Source organism: Stenella coeruleoalba, assembly GCF_951394435.1.
Source record: "Stenella coeruleoalba genome assembly, chromosome: 10".
Taxonomy (NCBI): domain Eukaryota; kingdom Metazoa; phylum Chordata; class Mammalia; order Artiodactyla; family Delphinidae; genus Stenella; species Stenella coeruleoalba.
Genome location: NC_137156.1, coordinates 57,174,348 through 57,192,930, shown reverse-complemented (window position 1 = coordinate 57,192,930; position 18,583 = coordinate 57,174,348). Strand labels below are relative to the sequence as shown.

At 53.0% G+C, this 18,583-nt stretch overlaps 1 protein-coding gene across 1 annotated transcript in view; it reads right to left on the bottom strand.

Annotated features, from left to right (window-relative positions):
* Positions 1–18,583, bottom strand: part of DLEC1 (DLEC1 cilia and flagella associated protein) — a 99,617-nt gene that overhangs the window by 21,069 nt on the left and 59,965 nt on the right. The window contains 13 exon segments of the mRNA XM_079933777.1: positions 2,606–2,745; positions 6,716–6,874; positions 6,983–7,113; positions 7,330–7,423; positions 7,844–8,012; positions 8,579–8,637; positions 9,287–9,479; positions 10,594–10,756; positions 11,370–11,460; positions 14,314–14,406; positions 15,920–16,056; positions 16,691–16,864; positions 17,395–17,482. Of these exon segments, the coding sequence (XP_079789903.1) occupies positions 2,606–2,745; positions 6,716–6,874; positions 6,983–7,113; positions 7,330–7,423; positions 7,844–8,012; positions 8,579–8,637; positions 9,287–9,479; positions 10,594–10,756; positions 11,370–11,460; positions 14,314–14,406; positions 15,920–16,056; positions 16,691–16,864; positions 17,395–17,482 (1,691 nt within the window).

Sequence of the window (18,583 nt, the reverse complement as noted above, 5' to 3'; positions counted from 1 at the left end):
AACATCAGTCTTGGGGATGCTTTTTTGGATTTGACACCAAAAGTACAAAAAACAATAAGAGCAAAAATAAACAAGTGAGAGGGACTTCCCTGGTGGTCCAGTGGTTAAGACTCCATGCTCCCAATGCAGGGGGCCCAGGTTCAATCCCTGGTCAGGGAACTGAGATCCCACATACCGCAACTAAGCCTGCGTGCTGCCAACTACAGAGCCCGTGCTCTAGAGCCCTCCCACCACAACTAGAGAAGCCTGCACGCCGCAACCAGAGAAGCCAGTGCGCTGCAACGAAGACCCAGCACAGCCAAAATAAAATAATTTAAAAAAAAAATAAGTGAGACTACATCAAACTAAAAAGCTTCTGCAAAGCAAAAGAAGCAATGAACAAAATGAAAAGACAACCTACCAAATGGGAGAAAGTATTTGCACACTGTGGACAAAGAATGCTGCCTGCCATTTCAGTAAACAAAGGATGTTGCAACCATCAAGCCAGCAGTCACTGCATCTGCCTCCCCCAGTGCACCCTGAGGGGAATTCAGGATGGAGAGAGACAGGGTACCAGCCATACGTAGTTAAGATGCATATTAAAGGAACGATTTCAATAAGCCCAGAATCTTGCATCTTCCCATACACAGAAAAGCACTAAAATCATTAACTTGAGATGTCTGTTTCTTGTGATTAGCAGTAATCTTTTGATGTTCCCCTGTATGTTGTTTTTGTTTTGTTTTGTTTTGTTTCAGCAAAAACTCCCATATATTCTGGCTCCTCCCTTACCTCAGAGCTATCTGAGAGGCTGTTTTCTGGACTATAGTCCTCAGTAAGGTCCCAGAATAAAACATAATTCTCAACTTTTAGGTTGTGCTTTTTTCTTTTCAGTCAGCAATAACACATATCTGATAAGGGGTTAATATCCAAAATATGTAAAGAACTCATACAACTCAACGGCAAAAAGCCAAACAAATCAAATTAAAAAATGGGGAGAGGAACTAGACATTTTCCCAAAGAAGACATCCAAATGGCCAATAGGTGCACGAAGAGATGCTCAGCAACACTAATCATCAGGGAAATGCAAATCAAAACCACAATGAAGGGCTTCCCTGGTGGCGCAGTGGTTGAGAGTCCGCCTGCCGATGCAGGGGACACGGGTTCGTGCCCCAGTCCGGGAAGATCCCACATGCCGCGGAGTGGCTGGGCCCGTGAGCCTGCGCGTCCGGAGCCTGTGCTCCGCAACGGGAGAGGCCACAGCAGTGAGAGGCCCGCGTACCGCAAAAAAAAAAAAAACCACAATGAGATATCACCTCACACCTGTTAGAGCAGCTATCTTCAAGAAGACAAAAGATGACAAGTGTTGGTGAGGATGTGGAGAAAAGGGAACCCTTGTACACCATTGGTAGGAATATAAATTGGTTCAGCCACCACAGAAGAAGTATGAAGGTTCCTCAAAATATTAAAAAGAGAACTACCACCTGACCCAGCAATTCCACTTCTGGGTATATATCCAAAGGAAGTGAAAACAGGATATCAAAGAGATATTTGCACCCCCATGTTTACGGTATTATTCACAACAGCCAAGGTATGGAGCACCCTAACTGTCTGTCAACAGATTGATGGATGAAGATGATGTGGTACATGCATACAATGGAACATTACTCAGCCATGAGAAAGAAGGAAATCCTGCCATTTGCGACAACATGGATGGACCTTGAGAACATTACGCCAAGTGAGGTAAGTCAGACAGAGACAAATACTGTAATATCTCACTTATATGCAGAATCTAAAAAAGCCAAGTTCGTGGAAACAGAGAGTAGGATGGTGGTTACCAGGGGCTGGGGATGCCCAGCACCTGGAAAGATGCTGTTTAAGGGTACAAACTTGCAACTAGTAGGTGAATGGGTCCTGAAGATCTAATGTGAAGTATAGTGCTTATGGACACCAATACTGTATTATATACATCAAATCTGCTGGGAGACTTGATTATTCCCACCACAAAAATGAAATGATAATTAGGTGAAGTGATGGAGGTGTAAGCTAACGCTACAATGGAAATCATGCTGCAATATATAAATGAATCAGGTCAGTATGCTGTACAACTTAAAACTTAGTGACATGTCAACTGCATTCCAATAAAGAGAAAATCTGACACAGTTATTTTGTATCCATTCTCCTGTTGATGAACGTCAGCTGTTTCCAGTTTTTCACTGTCATGAACAGTCCAGCTATGAGCCTTCCAGCATGAGCACACGGCTCCCACTGCACACGTGTAAGTCTGGGATTATATCCAGAAGGACTGATGCTGGACCAAGGGTATTGTTACCCTTATTAGGTAACAATAAAGTGTTGTCCAAAGTGGCTGCATTAATGTATATTCCTTTCGCATATATACACTAGAAGGATATATATACCCCATAATATTACTAGTGAGTGATCTCCAGGTAATAGATTATGGATCATTTTCTTTTCTGTAATTTCCAAACTTCATAGAATAAACACATATCAAGACCTTTAAATTCTGAAACGTCTATAGACAAATACGTAACTACACACAATATAAATAAATATGCCACGAATATGCAAAGAGTGTGTCATACTGGCTCCCTCCCCACCCCCTTACCTGCAGGTCCCGTTTACCACCTCCAGCTTCAGGACAGTCTGCAGACACTGGCAGTGCTGGGCCTCCAACGTGATGCTCACTCTGCACTCCCCCAGTGGCTGAACTTGGCCACTGGACGGCTCGATGACGAAGGGAGACACCTGATGAGGAGAAGGACGAGGAGTGGGGACACATGGAACTGCAGAACTGGGTGCTGGCCATGAACAACCAGGGTTGCCCCCAAGCTGCCCCCACCCCCTCCCCCGAGCGCTTCTAGGATGCGGAAGGAGGCAAGCGGGTGGGGGAACACAGCTGAGCAAGAGCTCAGGACGAAGAGGATGAAAACTGAGTCTCCAAGGAAAGGAGGTGGAAGGCTGAGGGAGTCGCCCTCGGCGTGGTGGCTCTGAGAGGTCTGCCCGCCCTGCTGCGCAGGCGCGCGTCAGGAACTGTCGGCTTCAAGTAAGGAAAGCCATCAAGCCCCCAAACTAGGGGACAAGCTTCCATGTGGCCACAGATTTGCCCTTTGCACCTGTAACTGTGCCTTCCTGGTACAGACCCCTCCCCATATCCTCTGCTGTAGCTCCTCTCTGAAGCACCTAGATGACAGTATCCGCTGCACGTTTCCTAAGTTGTTTTACAGACGCTAAAACCACCACCAAATGGAAGAAATTAACTACTTGATGACCATGAGCACGTAGTCCCCGGACCTACCGGAGCCTGAGGAGTGATAACGTTAACCCCTGCGACACTGCCCTGTTACCTCACCATCCCCCAAGCAGAGAACTGTGCACGAACTGAGCACACACGCTATGATCCACCTCCCTCACCTGGCCTTCAAAAATGTTTTGCTGAAACCCTTCGGGAAGTTTGAGGTTTTTGAGCACGAGCCACCTAGTCTCCTTGTCTGGCACCTTAAACGCTACACCTTCCTTCACCACAACCTGGTGTCCGTAGATTGGCTTTACTGCACGTGGGCAAGCGGACCGAAGCTTGGTTCAGTAACACACCCACGTGGTCTCTGCCCCACCCCGTCACACCCTCACCTCACTCAGCCCCACTGCAGGCTAGTTCCCACTCACCCAACATGTCCATCCCCTGCCCTATACCAGGCACTAAAAGGGAAAGGAAAAGGCTTGGGGAGTGCCCCTCTTCCTGTCCAGGCTGAGGCCAGGAGCACCAGCCTGACTGCGTGGCCCCAGGGCCCCAGAGGGGCCGCACTGGCTAGTCGGGGTGTCACTGGACGTTGAAAGCTTACAACCAGGAGGGAGGTTACTCCTCTTTGGTCTCTTCCTTCCTCGAGACCAAGGCCATGAAGGAGAGCAAGGCACCTGCCTGGAGGGAGACCTGGCCGCCCCTGCCCAGTCCCACCCCACCTCCACCCTGGCCGACGTGCTGTGCTATCTTGGGCCCTGTGCCCTCTCACTTCAGAGGTTCCACCGCCCTGGCACTGGAGGGAGGGTGGGCTGGCCTACGTCTCAGGAAACATGGCTGGCATGCTCTGGCCTGGCTTGTCCAAGCTTTGGGCCCAAGCTCTGCTGGTAAGGAAAGAGCCCCTTTGCTTTCTTTGCTCGTTGCTCCTCACGTGCCTCTCCTTTGGAGCCCGGTGGGTGTGTGTGGGGTGGGCGGGGGGGGGGGGGCGCTATGGTCTGGGTCTGGGTTTCTGGGTCCCCTGGCCTGGGGACATCTACAAACCCCAAATCTCAACATTATTTTTGAGAGCTCACAAGAACACAGCACAGAGAACTGTAGAGACAGGACTGCTACCAGCTTCGATTAGGACATAAATCTTAATGTACTGTGAAACTGACAATTACTTCAACTGTAAAATGTAGTTATTCTTCACTATGGGAGAAAAACACAGACTGGGAATCAGAGAACTTGGATCTGATACGATTCTGCCACCTATTAGCTGTGTGGCCCCAGGGAAGCCCCTGTCCCTCCCTGTTTCTCCTCTATCAAGTGACAAGGTTGGCTGAGGTCCGTAAGTTTCCAACTTCGCTCTGGGAAATCCCAGGGGTTGCTCAGAAGTCCTAGGGCAGGGAAGTGGGATGTGGGGAGTGGCAGGGCGGGGCAGGGATGCCTGACGAGGAGGCCTCTGGGAGCCAAGAACAGTCATACTCTATTCTAGATCTTGGGCTTCTGCTGAAGGTTTCATTTGAAGAAAAGGTTACTGATAGCACCCTGCCCGCAGTCCCAGCGCCAGCCTCTGTGGTTCCATGGTCCAAGCAGCGTGACCAGTGACCCCTGGGGGGGCCAGTGCTAACTCCAAGCCTGTGGAACAGACCACATGGCAATGTTTCTTGGCAATGGTGTTGGCCAATTCGATGCAAACTGTCATAACTTCTAAGTTTCAGGGTGCCTAGTGGAGAAGCGAGGCCGCCAGGTAAAGGAGAATGGCTTTCAAGTGGAAAGGAAAAGTCCTGGAGAAGGGAAGGTGCATTGGCAAATAAGATGTATGTGTGGCTGTGACTCTCTTTCCTCAGCTCCTGAATGTGGAAGAAAAAGTGTGCGGCCCTCTAACCAACAGGGGAAGTGGGCAGCAGGATGGGGGACCTGGGGAGGGAGGGTGCTTTCACCAGACAGACCTGGCCAGAGTCTCACACGTGCAGCAGCTGCTCCGACAGAGCTACAGTCACCACGTGGGAAGGGTGGGCATGGTGAGCCAGTGGTTTATAGCTAGCTGCCTGCTGGTGTGGCTTGGGCTTGTTCAAGACTGAACATAGGGCTTCCCTGGTGGCGCAGTGGTTGAGAATCTGCCTGCCGATGCAGGGGAAACGGGTTCGAGCACCGGTCTGGGAAGATCCCACATGCCGCGGAGGAACTAGGCCCGTGAGCCACCATTACTGAGCCTGCGCATCTGGAGCCTGTGCTCCGCAACAAGAGAGACCGCGATAGTGACAGGCCTGCGCACTGCGATGAAGAGTGGCCCCCGCTTGCCGCAACTAGAGAAAGCCCTCGCACAGAAACAAAGACCCAACACAGCCATAAATAAATAAATAAAAATAAAAAAGATTGAAACTTATATTTTTATATATATATATATATATATATATATATATATATATATTTTTTTTTTTTTTGGGCTGTGCCACGCAGCTTGCGGTATCTTAGTTCCCTGACCAGGGATCAAACCCAGGCCCCCGCAGTGAACGCACCTGAGTCCTAACCACTGGACCACCAGAGAATTCCCTGAACATGGTATTTAAACATGATGCCATGGGCTTCCCTGATGGCACAGTGGTTAAGAATCTACCTGCCAATGAAGGGGTCACGGGTTCGATCCCTGCAGAGCAACTAAACCTGAGCACCACAACTACTGAGCCTGAGCTCTAGAGCCCGCATGCCACAACTACTGAGCCCGCGCTCTAGAGCCTGCGTGCCACAACTACTGAGCCTATGTGCCACAACTACTGAAGCCCGCACTCCTAGAGCCCATGCTCCGCAACAAGAGAAGCCACCGCAATGCATTCGCAATGTGAAGTCCACACACCGCTACGAAGAGGGGGCCCCCCCGCTCGCAGCAACTAGAGAAAGCCCAGCGCGCAGCAACGAAGACTCAACACAGCCAAATATAAAATAAATTTATAAAAAACCAAAACAAAACATGATGCCATAATTTAAATGTAATGATGACGATGCTTAGCCACTTTTAATATTTTCTATTTTTAGAGTAAAAGGAAAAGTGCTGTTTGAGTGGAAATGATTTGCCTTTCGGAGCCTTTTGGTTTGGGCGGCAAGCTCACCACCTGGTGGCAGGTACTCAAAACTGCAAGCAGGCTGGGAACCTCCGCAGGGAGCCCCACGGCCTGCCCCTCCCCGGGGGCCTTTTGGAAGCTTCCCGCCCAGCTCAGCTGCCTGTTTTCTTCCTGGCTCTGGCTGCTCTGAAAGGAACAGGAAAATCCAGTTCGGGGTTAAGTTCTGCTGTAGAAAGGACCCCGACTGCCTAGAGACGGGATGGGGGACTCTGCGAGGCAAAGGTCACCAGGCAGGTGTTTCCTCTCCAGCCTCCACGCTCTGAAGGCACCAGCAACAGTTCCACGGCTCACACAACACGCGGGTTACTCGGCTCCGGTGGGGGTGGGGGGGAGAGGGGGGAGGGGTGGCACCACGAGCCAGCATCGCAGGACTTACGCTCTCTTGCCTTTCTTGCAGGCAAACCCTGCTCTCCTTCATGGACCACGTGGCCGGGAGCTGGCTGACGTTCCGGATCTGGATGGACTTTGTGGCTCTCTGCCCCAGGCGCAGCAAACCAAACTGAAGGGCTGAGACGTCGATGACGAGGGCAGGCCCCTGAGGCACCCAGAGGGGCCCGTCACCCGGCCAGCCGGGCCGTGGGCTCTGTGCCCTACCCCGGCTCCCCGTCCAGCCCGCCCAGCCGCCCAGCCCCGCCAGAGGCACCTTAAAGGCCGCCTCGACGTGTAAGACCACGGGTGAGGGGGAGTCTTTGATTTCACACAGCAGGCTCTGGCTCGTCGGGCCGGGGACACCCCCGGTAAAGTTCAACTGAAAATCCTCCACCTCGCTGGGCTCTGAGAGAGGGAGAGGAAAGGTGAGCCGTGGAGAAAGGAAGCAGGGGCAGGTCCCCTCTGTGGCCGGGCTCAGATACCTGGCCTTGGCGTACTCCTTACCCACCACAGGGCCAGGCTGCGGCTGGAGCTGATCAGGGGGCCATGGACCCCTGCACAGGCCCCTTTCACCTCGAGCTCTCCTTCCCCAGCCAGCCCCCACCTCGGCCCCTGCAGTACCGATGGTCCCCGTGCAGGGCTCCACTTCAACGATGTGGCAGTCGCTGATCTTCCCCCACGTGTACCTGATGGCTGATCTGCTGTTGTTCCACATCTGAAAGACACACCCCAAGCCGGGCTCCCCGTCAGATCTGTACTTGCTAAAGGACTGCGGGACTGTGGGCTCACAAGAGGTCCTCTCGACACCTCCCCAGCTACATCCCGGCCACCCGATGGCACCAACGCACACGGCGGCACACGGCGGTTTGTGGGTGCCACCGCCGGTCAAAGATGCCTAAACCCAGGAACGCGTGCCACAGTCCTGTCGTTTGGAGGATGCTGGGAAGCTGACAAATGACAGACGTGCCCGGCCCAGCGTCTGTTCAAACCAAGTGGGTTCCGGGGCTCTGGGAAGAGCCTCAGCTTCTCTGCAGTGGCCACCACAGCTGGCCCCGCCAGCCGCTTCCTCCCCATGCTCGCGCCCAAGTTCAGCACCATCTCAGGCAGCCTAGGCTGGGAAGGGACAACCACCTACCTTGAAATCCTTCTTCACGTTTATCCCAACGTAGTTCTCCCCGGGGATGATGAGGGCATATGGTTCTAAGAGAACCTGGAAAGGTTCCACTGAGCCTTTCACCTCGATTTCCAGGACAATCACGTCATCCACAGAGTATGAGGGATCCTTCGGGCTTTCCAAGTGCAAGCTGGACACAAAGCCACCATGAGCTAGGAGCCATCGTGTCCCCCATCTCTGGTCTTGTGAAAAGAAAGCGCCCCCTGCCCACAGCCCCCTGAAATCAGAGGCGTCAGCAATGCCCTGAAACAGATGAATGCCTGTGGCTGGGACGGCAGCTCAACCACAGGCCTGGGGCGGGGGTCCCTCCCTGCACCTCCAGGGACCACCCTGCAGCAGCGTCGGCCAGGATCTCCACACCAGCTGACTGGAGGCCCCCCACCGACAGCTTGCTCAGGGAAGCACTGGCAGAGGTGACGCCTTGGGACAAAACCTCCCCTCATTAGTCGCCACCACCCAGAGGCCACCAGCCTAGAGGCCCGGCGGTAACCGTGAGCCTGGGGCACAGCTCCAAGGTTCCAGGATAGTGAGTCCAGAGAGCTGTTCCCTGCTTGCGGAGCCCGCTCCAGGCCTAGGTGCCAGGGAAAGGCAAGGCGCTCCCACGCGCCAAAGCCTGCCGGGGGTCAGGGGCTCCTTCACTCCGTCCCAGCATGCCCAACTGCGTACCCCTCAGCCAGGGGCCCGGTTCCCGCTCACCTCACGGGCTCTGGGACTTCCTCTAGCACCATCTGGAGCATGCTGTGAAAATCCCTGGGCTGCAAGGCAAACGCAGCACCCTGAAGACAAAAGCCTGCCCCAGGGCAGGCTGGAGGCACGGCAGGCACCCCTCCTCCCGGTGGCCTGGCCCCCAGAGAGGTCTTCCACGAGACACAGCGCTGCTTCGCTCGGCAGTGCCCGCAGTGTGTCTGCAGCACCACACCCTCCCGGGAGAGGCCGTGAGATGGCTGCGTGCTGAGAGGCAGGCCTGCTCTCTTACCAGCAAGGGTCCCTGGGCATCCCCCTCACACTCCCCCCTCGCCCGGGACACACACGGCTTCGTGTTGGAAAGCGGCGGTCGTGTGAGCCTCACTCTGGGGAGCCCCACCTCCCTCTTTCTGGGGGCTTCTGTGGGCTGGGCAGGAATGGTAACACCTTTGATGTAGTAGAGACACGGAAGACACTAGAGCCGAGGAAACGAGCCCAGGCCCTGGCTGCAGATGGGGCGTGCAGGGTCGGGACCAGGCAAAACGAGCTGTACACCAAAGCCGGCCACTGGCCCCGCTCTTAGCTAAGCGCCAGCCTCGGCAGGATGCTAGGGATCTCGGCAGCATCGGCCGTGGCTTCAGTGTCACCAAAGAACAGGGACAGAGGGTGAAAACATCGTGACCCAATCATGTGTGACCACCAAGATGGCCGCACTCGAACCTCTCGAGGAGAGAAGCTCAAGAGGAACTCGTGGTCCGTGTGGGGCTCGAGAGCTCCCGTGTCGGGGGCGATGGAGAAGGCCGTCTCCCTGTCGGGGTGGGACTTGATGCTGTCCGGTCTGTACGTTTCTCCAGGCATTAGGGGCCTCAGGTTGGGCTTCACGATCTGCCAGCGGAAGGCCAGCTCCACGTGCCTGTGGGGACGACCTTGACAGTAGGCAGTGGGTCCAAGTCCATGTCCCACTTCTGCCAGAATCAGCTCCCCCCACCCCCGGCCTGGCCCTGCTCCCGGAGTGAGCAGGAAACGACCCAGGAGCAGGACACGGCCAGGTCAGCCTTCAGGCCCTTCCCATGGAGGAGCCTGGGGGCCCCTGGGCAAGGGACAGCACAGGGGGCAGGGAGTCTGCAGACCTCCCAGCACAGCCCCACACAGCAGCTGGAGGCTGGAGCCACAGTGACTCGGGGGAATCATGCTCTAACCATCAGGGACCCCCCCCCCCCCAGATATCAGGAAAAGTTTCTGCCTTATCTTCTACCGCGTGAGTTTTTGCCACATCGACCCCACCCTCTGCCTCTCCAGCTATGGCCTCCCAGGACAACTGCTCTGGCCAGAAAGATATGTGCCCACTGGCTGCCAACAGGAGCGGTGACAACTCCCTGGTGGTGGAAGGGGTGGGACTCCAGGCGTGCTGCTGACAGCAGGTGTCGGTGAGGGGGACGGCAGGTGAGAACTACTCATCCTGCCAGGCGACAGAGCCTGTGTAAGGCCTGGGTCACTTGGGCAGCCTGGCCGGGAGGCTCCCCAAGGTCTGTCCTGGTGTAATGATGGAGCTCAGAGGACGGTCAGGGAATAAATGGCAGTGAGAGCTGAACCCACAGGCCATCATCTGTCTGACGCTGGGACTTGGGTGGCTTCCCCTCGTGGGCTGGGCAGGACCCCTCTGGAAAACTATTCCTGGTTAAGGAGGCTCCAGAGGATCTAGAGCAACACTGTCCAATACGACATCTTATAAATCGGCTCTAATACGATAGCCACCAGCTACCCGTGCGGCTACTGAGTACTTAAAATGTGGCTGGTGTCACGGAGGAAGTGAGTTTTTACTTTTACTTAATTTTAATTGATTTCCATTTAAATAGTCACATGTGGCAACTGGCTACCATGATGGACAGTGCAAATCTGGATCCTTCCATCTTGTGCCCAGATTCCCCCCCTGGCCTCTGGAAGGAACCACCAGCCTCACTGGGACCTCAGGCCAGGTGAGGAAGGAGGGAGGGTGTGTGCTGGGGTCCCTCACAGGCGTCACTCACGTGGCGTTTCTAATAATCAGCAGTTTGCTGGCCGTGGACTGAAGGTTTTCAGGCTCAAAGCGTATGAAGTGCTGGGCTGTTAAGTCTGTGAGCTCTCCGGGCTCCGGCTGACTTTTTTCACCAGAAACATAGATCAGATCCAGAGCCACCAGCTGCCCGATTCCTGACAAAGTACAGTAGTGACGTTTCACTAGGACTCTGTGGCCGAAGGCTGTCACAGGACCCAAGCCACCATCCACATGCAACCGCCGTGATCGTGACCCCGGGAAGTGCACAGAGGGGGACAGGGAGCCAACAGCACGCAGGTTCATGTCCCCACGTCACCTCAGACCAAAAGTAGGTGATTTTGATAACATAGCATGTAGCAGGCATTCAATTAATACCTGGTGAGTGAAACTGGGTGGATGGTAGACAGACGGATGGAAGGAAGGAACAGGGCACCTTAAGGAAATTCAGCAGGATGCCCCTTCTAACTGTACAGGAACCTACAGGTGTCCTGGTCGTTTCTGTGTGAGTCACTGGCAGTCCCCCAAAGGAGATCGCGGTGAGTTTCAAAGTGACTCGATAAAAGATTGCCCCCCAGGTTTACATCCCTCTCGCACTAGACGGCCCCTTGGGACAGTCCCGAAGGCCACACTGGCTTGGGTCTCTAAGGTCTGACCAGAGCTAGAGGCCCCAAACCAGAGCCCTGGAGGCTGCAGCATCCCCTGAGTGTGCCCACCCCCAAGGGGGACCGGGCGCAGCTGGGCCACCCCTGGGAGCGCACCCAAGCCCACCTGTGGTCACCAGCTCCTTTATCTGGCAGTTGTCACACACGATGATGAAGGTCTGCTCTGCCTTTCCCAGGCTGGTTGGGAGGAACAGGACCTGGGGAAAGAAGGGCTGTCCCGCTGTCTCCCGTGAAGGGGCTTCTACCCCCTCGCCCTCTTCTTCTCAGCTGCACCTCTTTCCCTCCGGTCTCCACTTCTGCCTCCCCTCCCGGCCCCTTCCCTAAGGCTAGGGGTTCAGCCCAGGCTCCACCAGCTAATTTGGGGAGTGTGTTGAAAGGCTATGAAGAGAGAATTCATAGAGACTGAAATACAAATGGCTCTTAAATAACATGTTTAACCTCATTCATGATAAAAGAAGTGGAAATGCAAACCACCCAGAAGAACAGTTTTTCATGCCTCCTACTGGCAAAGAGCAGAAAGTTAGCGGTCATAAACACAGTGACAGGATATGTTAATTTTCTTCAAAATAATCTAGAGGGGCAGGGCAGGGCTTGGTGGGAAGAGACGGAGAGGCACAAAGGAAATAAGGTTGGCCAAGAGTTGATAAATGTTGAAGCTGTGTCCTGAGTACATGGGTGATCATTCAACTATTCTATTTTTGCATATAGGTTTGTTTTGGGGTTTTTTTTGTAGCTTTTGCTTGGCCAGTTGGACTTATGACCTTTCGTTTTTTTTTTTAATTGAAGTATAGTTGATTTACAATGTTATGTTAGTTTCAGGTGTTCAGCAAAGTCAGTCAGTTATACACATATATGTATATCTATTCTTTTTCAGATTATTTTTGTATATGTTTTAAAATGTCCATGATAACAGTTTTTTTTTTTAAGTTTGATAACCCATTGTATTGGCAAAGGTATGAGAATTAAAATAGGCACCCTCACATACTGTGGATGGAAGTACAAATTGATACAATCCACATGGTGGGGATTTTGGCGACATGTATCACAATTATGAGAGCAGAGACCCTGCGTCAGCAAATGCACGTCAAGGACTGTATCCTTCTGGTAGGACAGAGTGATGTATGTATAAGCTATTCCCTGAGATGGCCAGAGATCAGAAATAATCTTCAGGCAGGGGACAGCTGACCTAAATTATGGTTCATATGTCCAGTGGAATACTATGCAGCTGTAAAAAAAAAATGAAACGGTAAGTGGAAAATACATGGTGCAGAACAGAGCACAGAGTGGGCAACTATTTGTGTGAAGGAAAAACGGAAACAAAGGAAAGAAAAAACCATGTGCAGTTGCTTAGGTAGGCATCACATATCTCGGGGAGGACACTCTAACCTGGTAAGGCTGTGGCCTCTGGGTGGCTGAGGAACTGGGGGGAGAGGGAGCATTTCACTGTGCATCTATTTGCGTCTTTTGAATTTTTAATCATGTGAATCTATTTATTTGGAAATATGAATAAATTTTAAAACAAACAAAATCCCAGTCAGTAAACAAAATTTACATAAGGAATGCAAAGGGGAAAACCTCCCCCTGACTCCCCCACTGCTCCCCAAAGACTGCTGCTGCCACCCTCTTCTTTTCCTTGGGGATCATAGGAGGATGGGATGAGGGGGACATCATGGCCTGGGCAGGGGTGACCAGCCCCAATTCCTTAAAGCCACCACAAGGCTCTGACAAATCCTGGGCCATGCCAAGAGGACCCGGCTCACCCCTCGGCAACAGAGGAGGATGGATAATCCCTATTGTGCTCCTGAACTGGCCTCATCCCGACTCCAAAAGCCAGGTTCTTATCAGGATCAGATCATCACGGACATGAACAAGACCCCATCAGACCCTTGCAACTGGAAAGGAGCTGATAAAGGAAGCCTTCCTTTACATCTTGGCAAAGAAGCTTATGGCAGTGGTCCTCAAACTTCGCTGCACACACAGAATCACCTGGGGAGCTTGAAAAATCCTATGCCCAGGCCACACTCCAGACCAATTAACTCAAAACCTCAGGGCTGGGGCCCAGATGTCAGCGTGTTTGCAAGTTTCTAGGGGACGGCCATGTGCAGCTGAGTTTGGGAACCTATGGCTCTTGGCTTTCACTACCTGATGACCTGATGTAGGCCAAATCCCCCTCCCCAGAACCCAGATAGCTTTTACTCTTTAATGTGGGTGTGTCCTTCAGCAGGCAAGTGAGGAAGGCCATGCTCACTTGTGGCAGCCCCACACCCAGCCATGGGACCACACAGAGTCAGACTCCTGGAGCAGAGGGTGGGGTGACAGGGGCAGGAAGACATCACCATGTCTCACAGCCTCTTCTGGGGGCCAGTGAGCAGGTGTGACAGGCCCAAGGGATGCCGGAAAGGGGCCAGTTAGGAAAGGAGGAGCCCACATCCCAGAGGTCAGACTCTGGGAGCTTCCGCAGAGGTTTAGGATGAGGCCTAAGGAAGGCGGGCCTTGTTGACCATATAACTGAGGATAAAACAGGAAAGAGAACAAAGGTACCAGATTTAGGGGGTGGGATGGTCCAAGACGTACTGAAGGACCGAGGGGAGATCCTGGAGGCAGCTCAGATGTTAGTAGAGGTGACCCGCAGGCTCACGGGTGGACAAGCAACTCTCGGATCGTGGTGGCATTGCTAGGGCTTTCTGCACTTGCTCTGCGAGGGAGGTCATAGGAGAGTCAAATGACATCACCCCACAGAATACAAAAGCATGCTCCTACACAGAAGCTACCAAGGCTGGGACCTGGGAGTGGCTATCTGGGTCATGAAAACACAGAGGCGGGAATTCCCTGGCGGTCCAGTGGTTAGGACTCAGTGTGTTCACTGCGGTGGCCCGGGTTCAACCCCTAGTCCAGGAACTAAAGATCCCACAAGCTGTGTGGGGCAGCCAAAAAAAACCCCAAAAGCCCCAAAAAACAAAAAAAACAGAGAGGCAAATGAAATCAAGCGAGCAGTTGAGGAAACAGCAAACCAATCATAAAGAAATACAAGCTAGCGTCTCATCACCTACCTGCACGAATACGGCCTGCCCCGGAGCCAGCTCAAACACTGACGGCAGGATCCCAAAGGGAGGCTGCTCGACAAAGCCGATGGTTGCAACAGCCTTAAAGAAAAGCAGAAGATGATCCAACAGTGTGGAAGAAACTGTAAAATCTCGTGCTCAGGTGACACACTTCCCTCCTCCAAACATCCACTTTGTGGCTTGAAGGGTCTTAATGGATCATCCAGTCTCCTGTTCATGAAGAAACCGAGGCTCATGCATTCAGCCAGCACTCACTCAACCTGCACCAGGCACTGGATGGGGTTCCGGTGGTTAAAGATGAGTACAAGACAGGGCGCTCACAAAGAGCTGCCTGCGGGCAGGAGGTACGAGGCCACTGACAAGTGTTTCAGACGCAAAGCAGGAGGTGGGCTCCCAAAGCACAGTCCTTTCCCTACTACAGCAGCCTGTGTGGCTGGTGCCGGCTTCTGTGTCGGCCTCCATCCTCAACCCACCCCTGGCCATGGGCACCTGAGTCAAGGGACGCTGCCATCTTGTCAGCAGAGCTGCAGCCCAGGTGCCCACACAGGAAGCCACTTAGATGCCAGGGACGCAAACCCACGCCTCCAGGACCCCGGCAGGTAACAGAAATGAGTGAAATGTGTGTCTGGGAACATGTGGTCCTCTGGATCTGTCGCTTGTTTCGGGAGACACAGGTACAGCAAAATATCTCTACGCTGAGTCAGATAACACTGTGAGTGAGCATGACCGTCAGTGGTGTCAGCACTTGGCTGCCCTGGGGCGGGGAGGGCAGAGCTGGGCAAACAGGAGGGGATGTGCACACCCCCTGCTTCTCAACTCCAGCTGACAGGCCACAGTGGATCCTGGCCCAGGGCTGCACATCTCCCAATGTTTCGGAGAGACTGGAAGTGCACATTTTTATACGAAGTCTCTCTATTTATTAAAAAAATATTTATTTATTTATTTGGTTGGTTGGTTGGTTGGCTGCGCTGGGTCTTAGTTGCAGCACGTGGGATCTCGTTCCCTGACCAGGGATTGAACCTGGCCCCCCTGCACTGGGAGCGTGAAGTCTTAGCCACTGGGGCACCAGGAAGTCTGAAATCTCTCTATTTGTAAACGGTGGCTCAAAAAATGTTTTTAAGCCCTGTGCCAAATAAATATACCCACAAAATTCAGCCAAAGAGCTGCCAATCTGTGACCTCTGCTATACTCAAACATTTGCTACTAGAATGAATGAATGAATGCAGGGACATTTGAGCCAGGCCTTGGAGGATAAGAGAGGTGACAGGAGCTGCCCAGGGTCACACAGGTATTAGGGGAGTAACAAGAACTACAGCGCTGGTCTCTGTACATGTTGATTCTCACTGGACCGTGGCAGCTGGAGAGAGAGGTTATAAAATTCTGGGGGGTGGGGGGTGGGGTGTGTGTGTGTGTGTGTGTGTGTGTGTGTGTGTGTGTGTGTGTGTGTGTGTGTGTGTGTGTGTGTGTGTGTGTGTGTGTGTGTGTGTGTGTGTGTGTGTTTCCAGTCACAGGTGCACTCGAGCAAGTCCCTCACAGGGGTTATTTCCTTTGATGGATTTGCTCTTTTGCCAGGTAGCAATCTGTGAGCACTCACTCTGAAGCTTGGCGGCGGCCAGCTCTCCTTAGGCATAATGCAGAACTTGCCCACGCTGAAGCCCACGTTTTTGCAGATGAATCTGGTCATCTTCATGCCCCCAATGAGGCAGTAACCACAGTCCAACACCGGCGACACTGCAGCCACAAGAAAAGATGGGCAAGAGAAACAGCACAGTCCTGTTGTTGTTCTCCGGAGGCCCAGCCCGAGCTAAGAGCAGCTGTGGAGGGGCGAGGGGGATGGATGGGGACGGGCCCACCCCTGCTCCCACATGGCAGCGGCGCCTCAGGACTCCACGCGCTCGGGCTTCAGCCAGTGCCACCCGGCATGGCCCTGGGGGTTGTGGTCAGAGTCCCAGCTTGCAGCCTGTGCCCAGCTGAAGGGACTCGTAAATGAGGGCGTCCAGGCAAAGCCAGCCACCCCACGGCCACACAGGTGACACCCATGGAGGGCTCCAGGCACTCCTTCTTGCCTCGCCATGGCACAGGCCCACTCAGGGTGTCCCTGAGCCAGCGACGCCTAGGCTGGGGTCAGCTGGGATGCTGGCCTCCTCTCCCGATGTGTGTCACTCAGAGTCAGCCTCCACGGGAAGCAGATGGTCGGGGCCTGACACGGGAGGACTGTGCGCAAACTTCTGGCAGGTCCCTTCTCAGGACCCAGAAGCCCCTGTCCCGGGGACAGGCTGTGTGCTGCCATGAAGGCCCTGTGGGCAGGCGGTCCTTATAGGGGCGCCAGCCCGCCCTGAATCCCGGGGGAGCAGAGCACACTCACGCGTCAGCACTGGGGGCGGCCTCCGGGCCTGCAGGGGGATCAGCAGCGTGTGTGCTGACTGGGTCTCCACTAAAATAAAGTCATCAAAACCCCCAAGGCAGTCGGGAAAAAACTGGACAGTGTACTGGCAGGTCATTCCAGGAGCCACCATTCCACCTTTTCCTGGGAACATCCCTGTGGGTGACAAAAGCGACAAATGAGATTCTGGAGACCAGGTAAGAAGACCAGGGCCTGAGGCAGTGGGGGGAGTGATAGGGTCCACCTGGAACGGTCAGGCGGGGCCATGCCTGTTCCTATGGCTTAGCATTTATTTTGTGGGCAGCAGAGAGGTATTTGAGGCTTCTGCAGGGGTTGCCGGGGGTGGGACACAAGATCAGAGCTGTTCTTCAGGAGAACGCTGCGTCACGGAGGCAGGAAGCCTGGCTGGGAAGCCACTGTGATGGCCTAAGTGAGGAACCAGGGGTCCTGGCTGAGGGCAGTGACCGTGCGCAGGGCGAGGAGAGGGCAGAACCGAGCCTGGAGGGACGAGATCCGAGGAGGAGCTGTCGAGACTGGGGGCCTTCGGTGGAGGGTGGGTAGGAGGCCTCTGTGGAGCACGAGGGGTGCAGCTGTGGAGTCACCCTAGGGCCTGGTGGGCGTGTAACCCGGGGCAAGGCCAGTACACAATATCGAGGCCGCCCAGGCCGCTGCCACCCTGAGCTCACCCAATCCCAGAGCGAAGTAGGGCGTGGACGGCGGGAGGACTCGCAGGTGGTGGCTGGTGGACGTGGTGTTCTGCAGCGAGATCACCATCTGTTCAAAGGCAAAGCGACGTGTGTGGACAAAGGCTATGAAGTCTGGGGTTCACTGAATAATATGGGAAGGGGGTGGGGGGATAAATGTAATGAACCTGGCACGGAAGAGGAACTCCATACATGCACACACCTTTGCCTTCTGTTTCGTGAACTATTACACTGGGAAAAACGTATAAATTATAACATGACAAGCCGTGTTTCCATCACCCAGCTTAAGAAGTAAAACATTAAAAATACAGATGAAGCCCTGCCCCAGCCTCCCACCAGAAAACAGCTCCATAAATTTGAAGCATGTCTTCATAGGTATGTATGCCTAAATCAACATTTAAATCCATTTTTGGCCAGTACAACATATTGCCTCAATCCACCTGTGAACCAGATCCAAGTGTGGAGAGACCCATATTATAGTTTTAATTTTTATTTCTCTGTTATTAATGATGATGAGCATCTTTTCGTATGTTTATTTGCTATTTGGGCTTCCTCTTGTGTGATGTGTCTGTTCGTAGTGCCAACTTGCCATTGGGTACTTTGTCTTTTTCGTATTGATTTGTAGGAATTCTTTATATATTCTGGGTACTAATTCTTTATAAGGTGTGTGTTATACCTTATAAAGTATAAGTATTGGGTTCAGTTTTCTGTAAGACGTAACGGAAAACCCCGAATGAACTTTTTGGCCAACCCAATATATAACTTGTATAAGTTTATAACTTGTATTACCTTTTGGCGTACAGTTTCTAAAATTTTCATATAAAATTTATCAACATTTTGTTCAAGGTTTATACTTCAGTTTCAAGAAATCTTTCTATATCTCCTATATTTTCTTCTTAAATTTTTGCTTGAGATCTTTGCTGGAAAGTATTTTGTTTCAGCTATGGAGGGAGGTAGGGATTAAATTATTTTCCATATGGCAAGGATACTAACTCAGTTTTGCCTCTTCAGGTCTGCACACGTGCACGGGACAGCCCTGGCACCATACCCTCAATCTGCTGCTATTCTCCAGACTCGGGGCTAGCTGCAGCCATTGCTGTCATTACGGATCGAGGTGTTCATGGCAGTGGCTGCCCCTCATGTCCACTGAGGCAGGCCTCCAGAGAGTCTT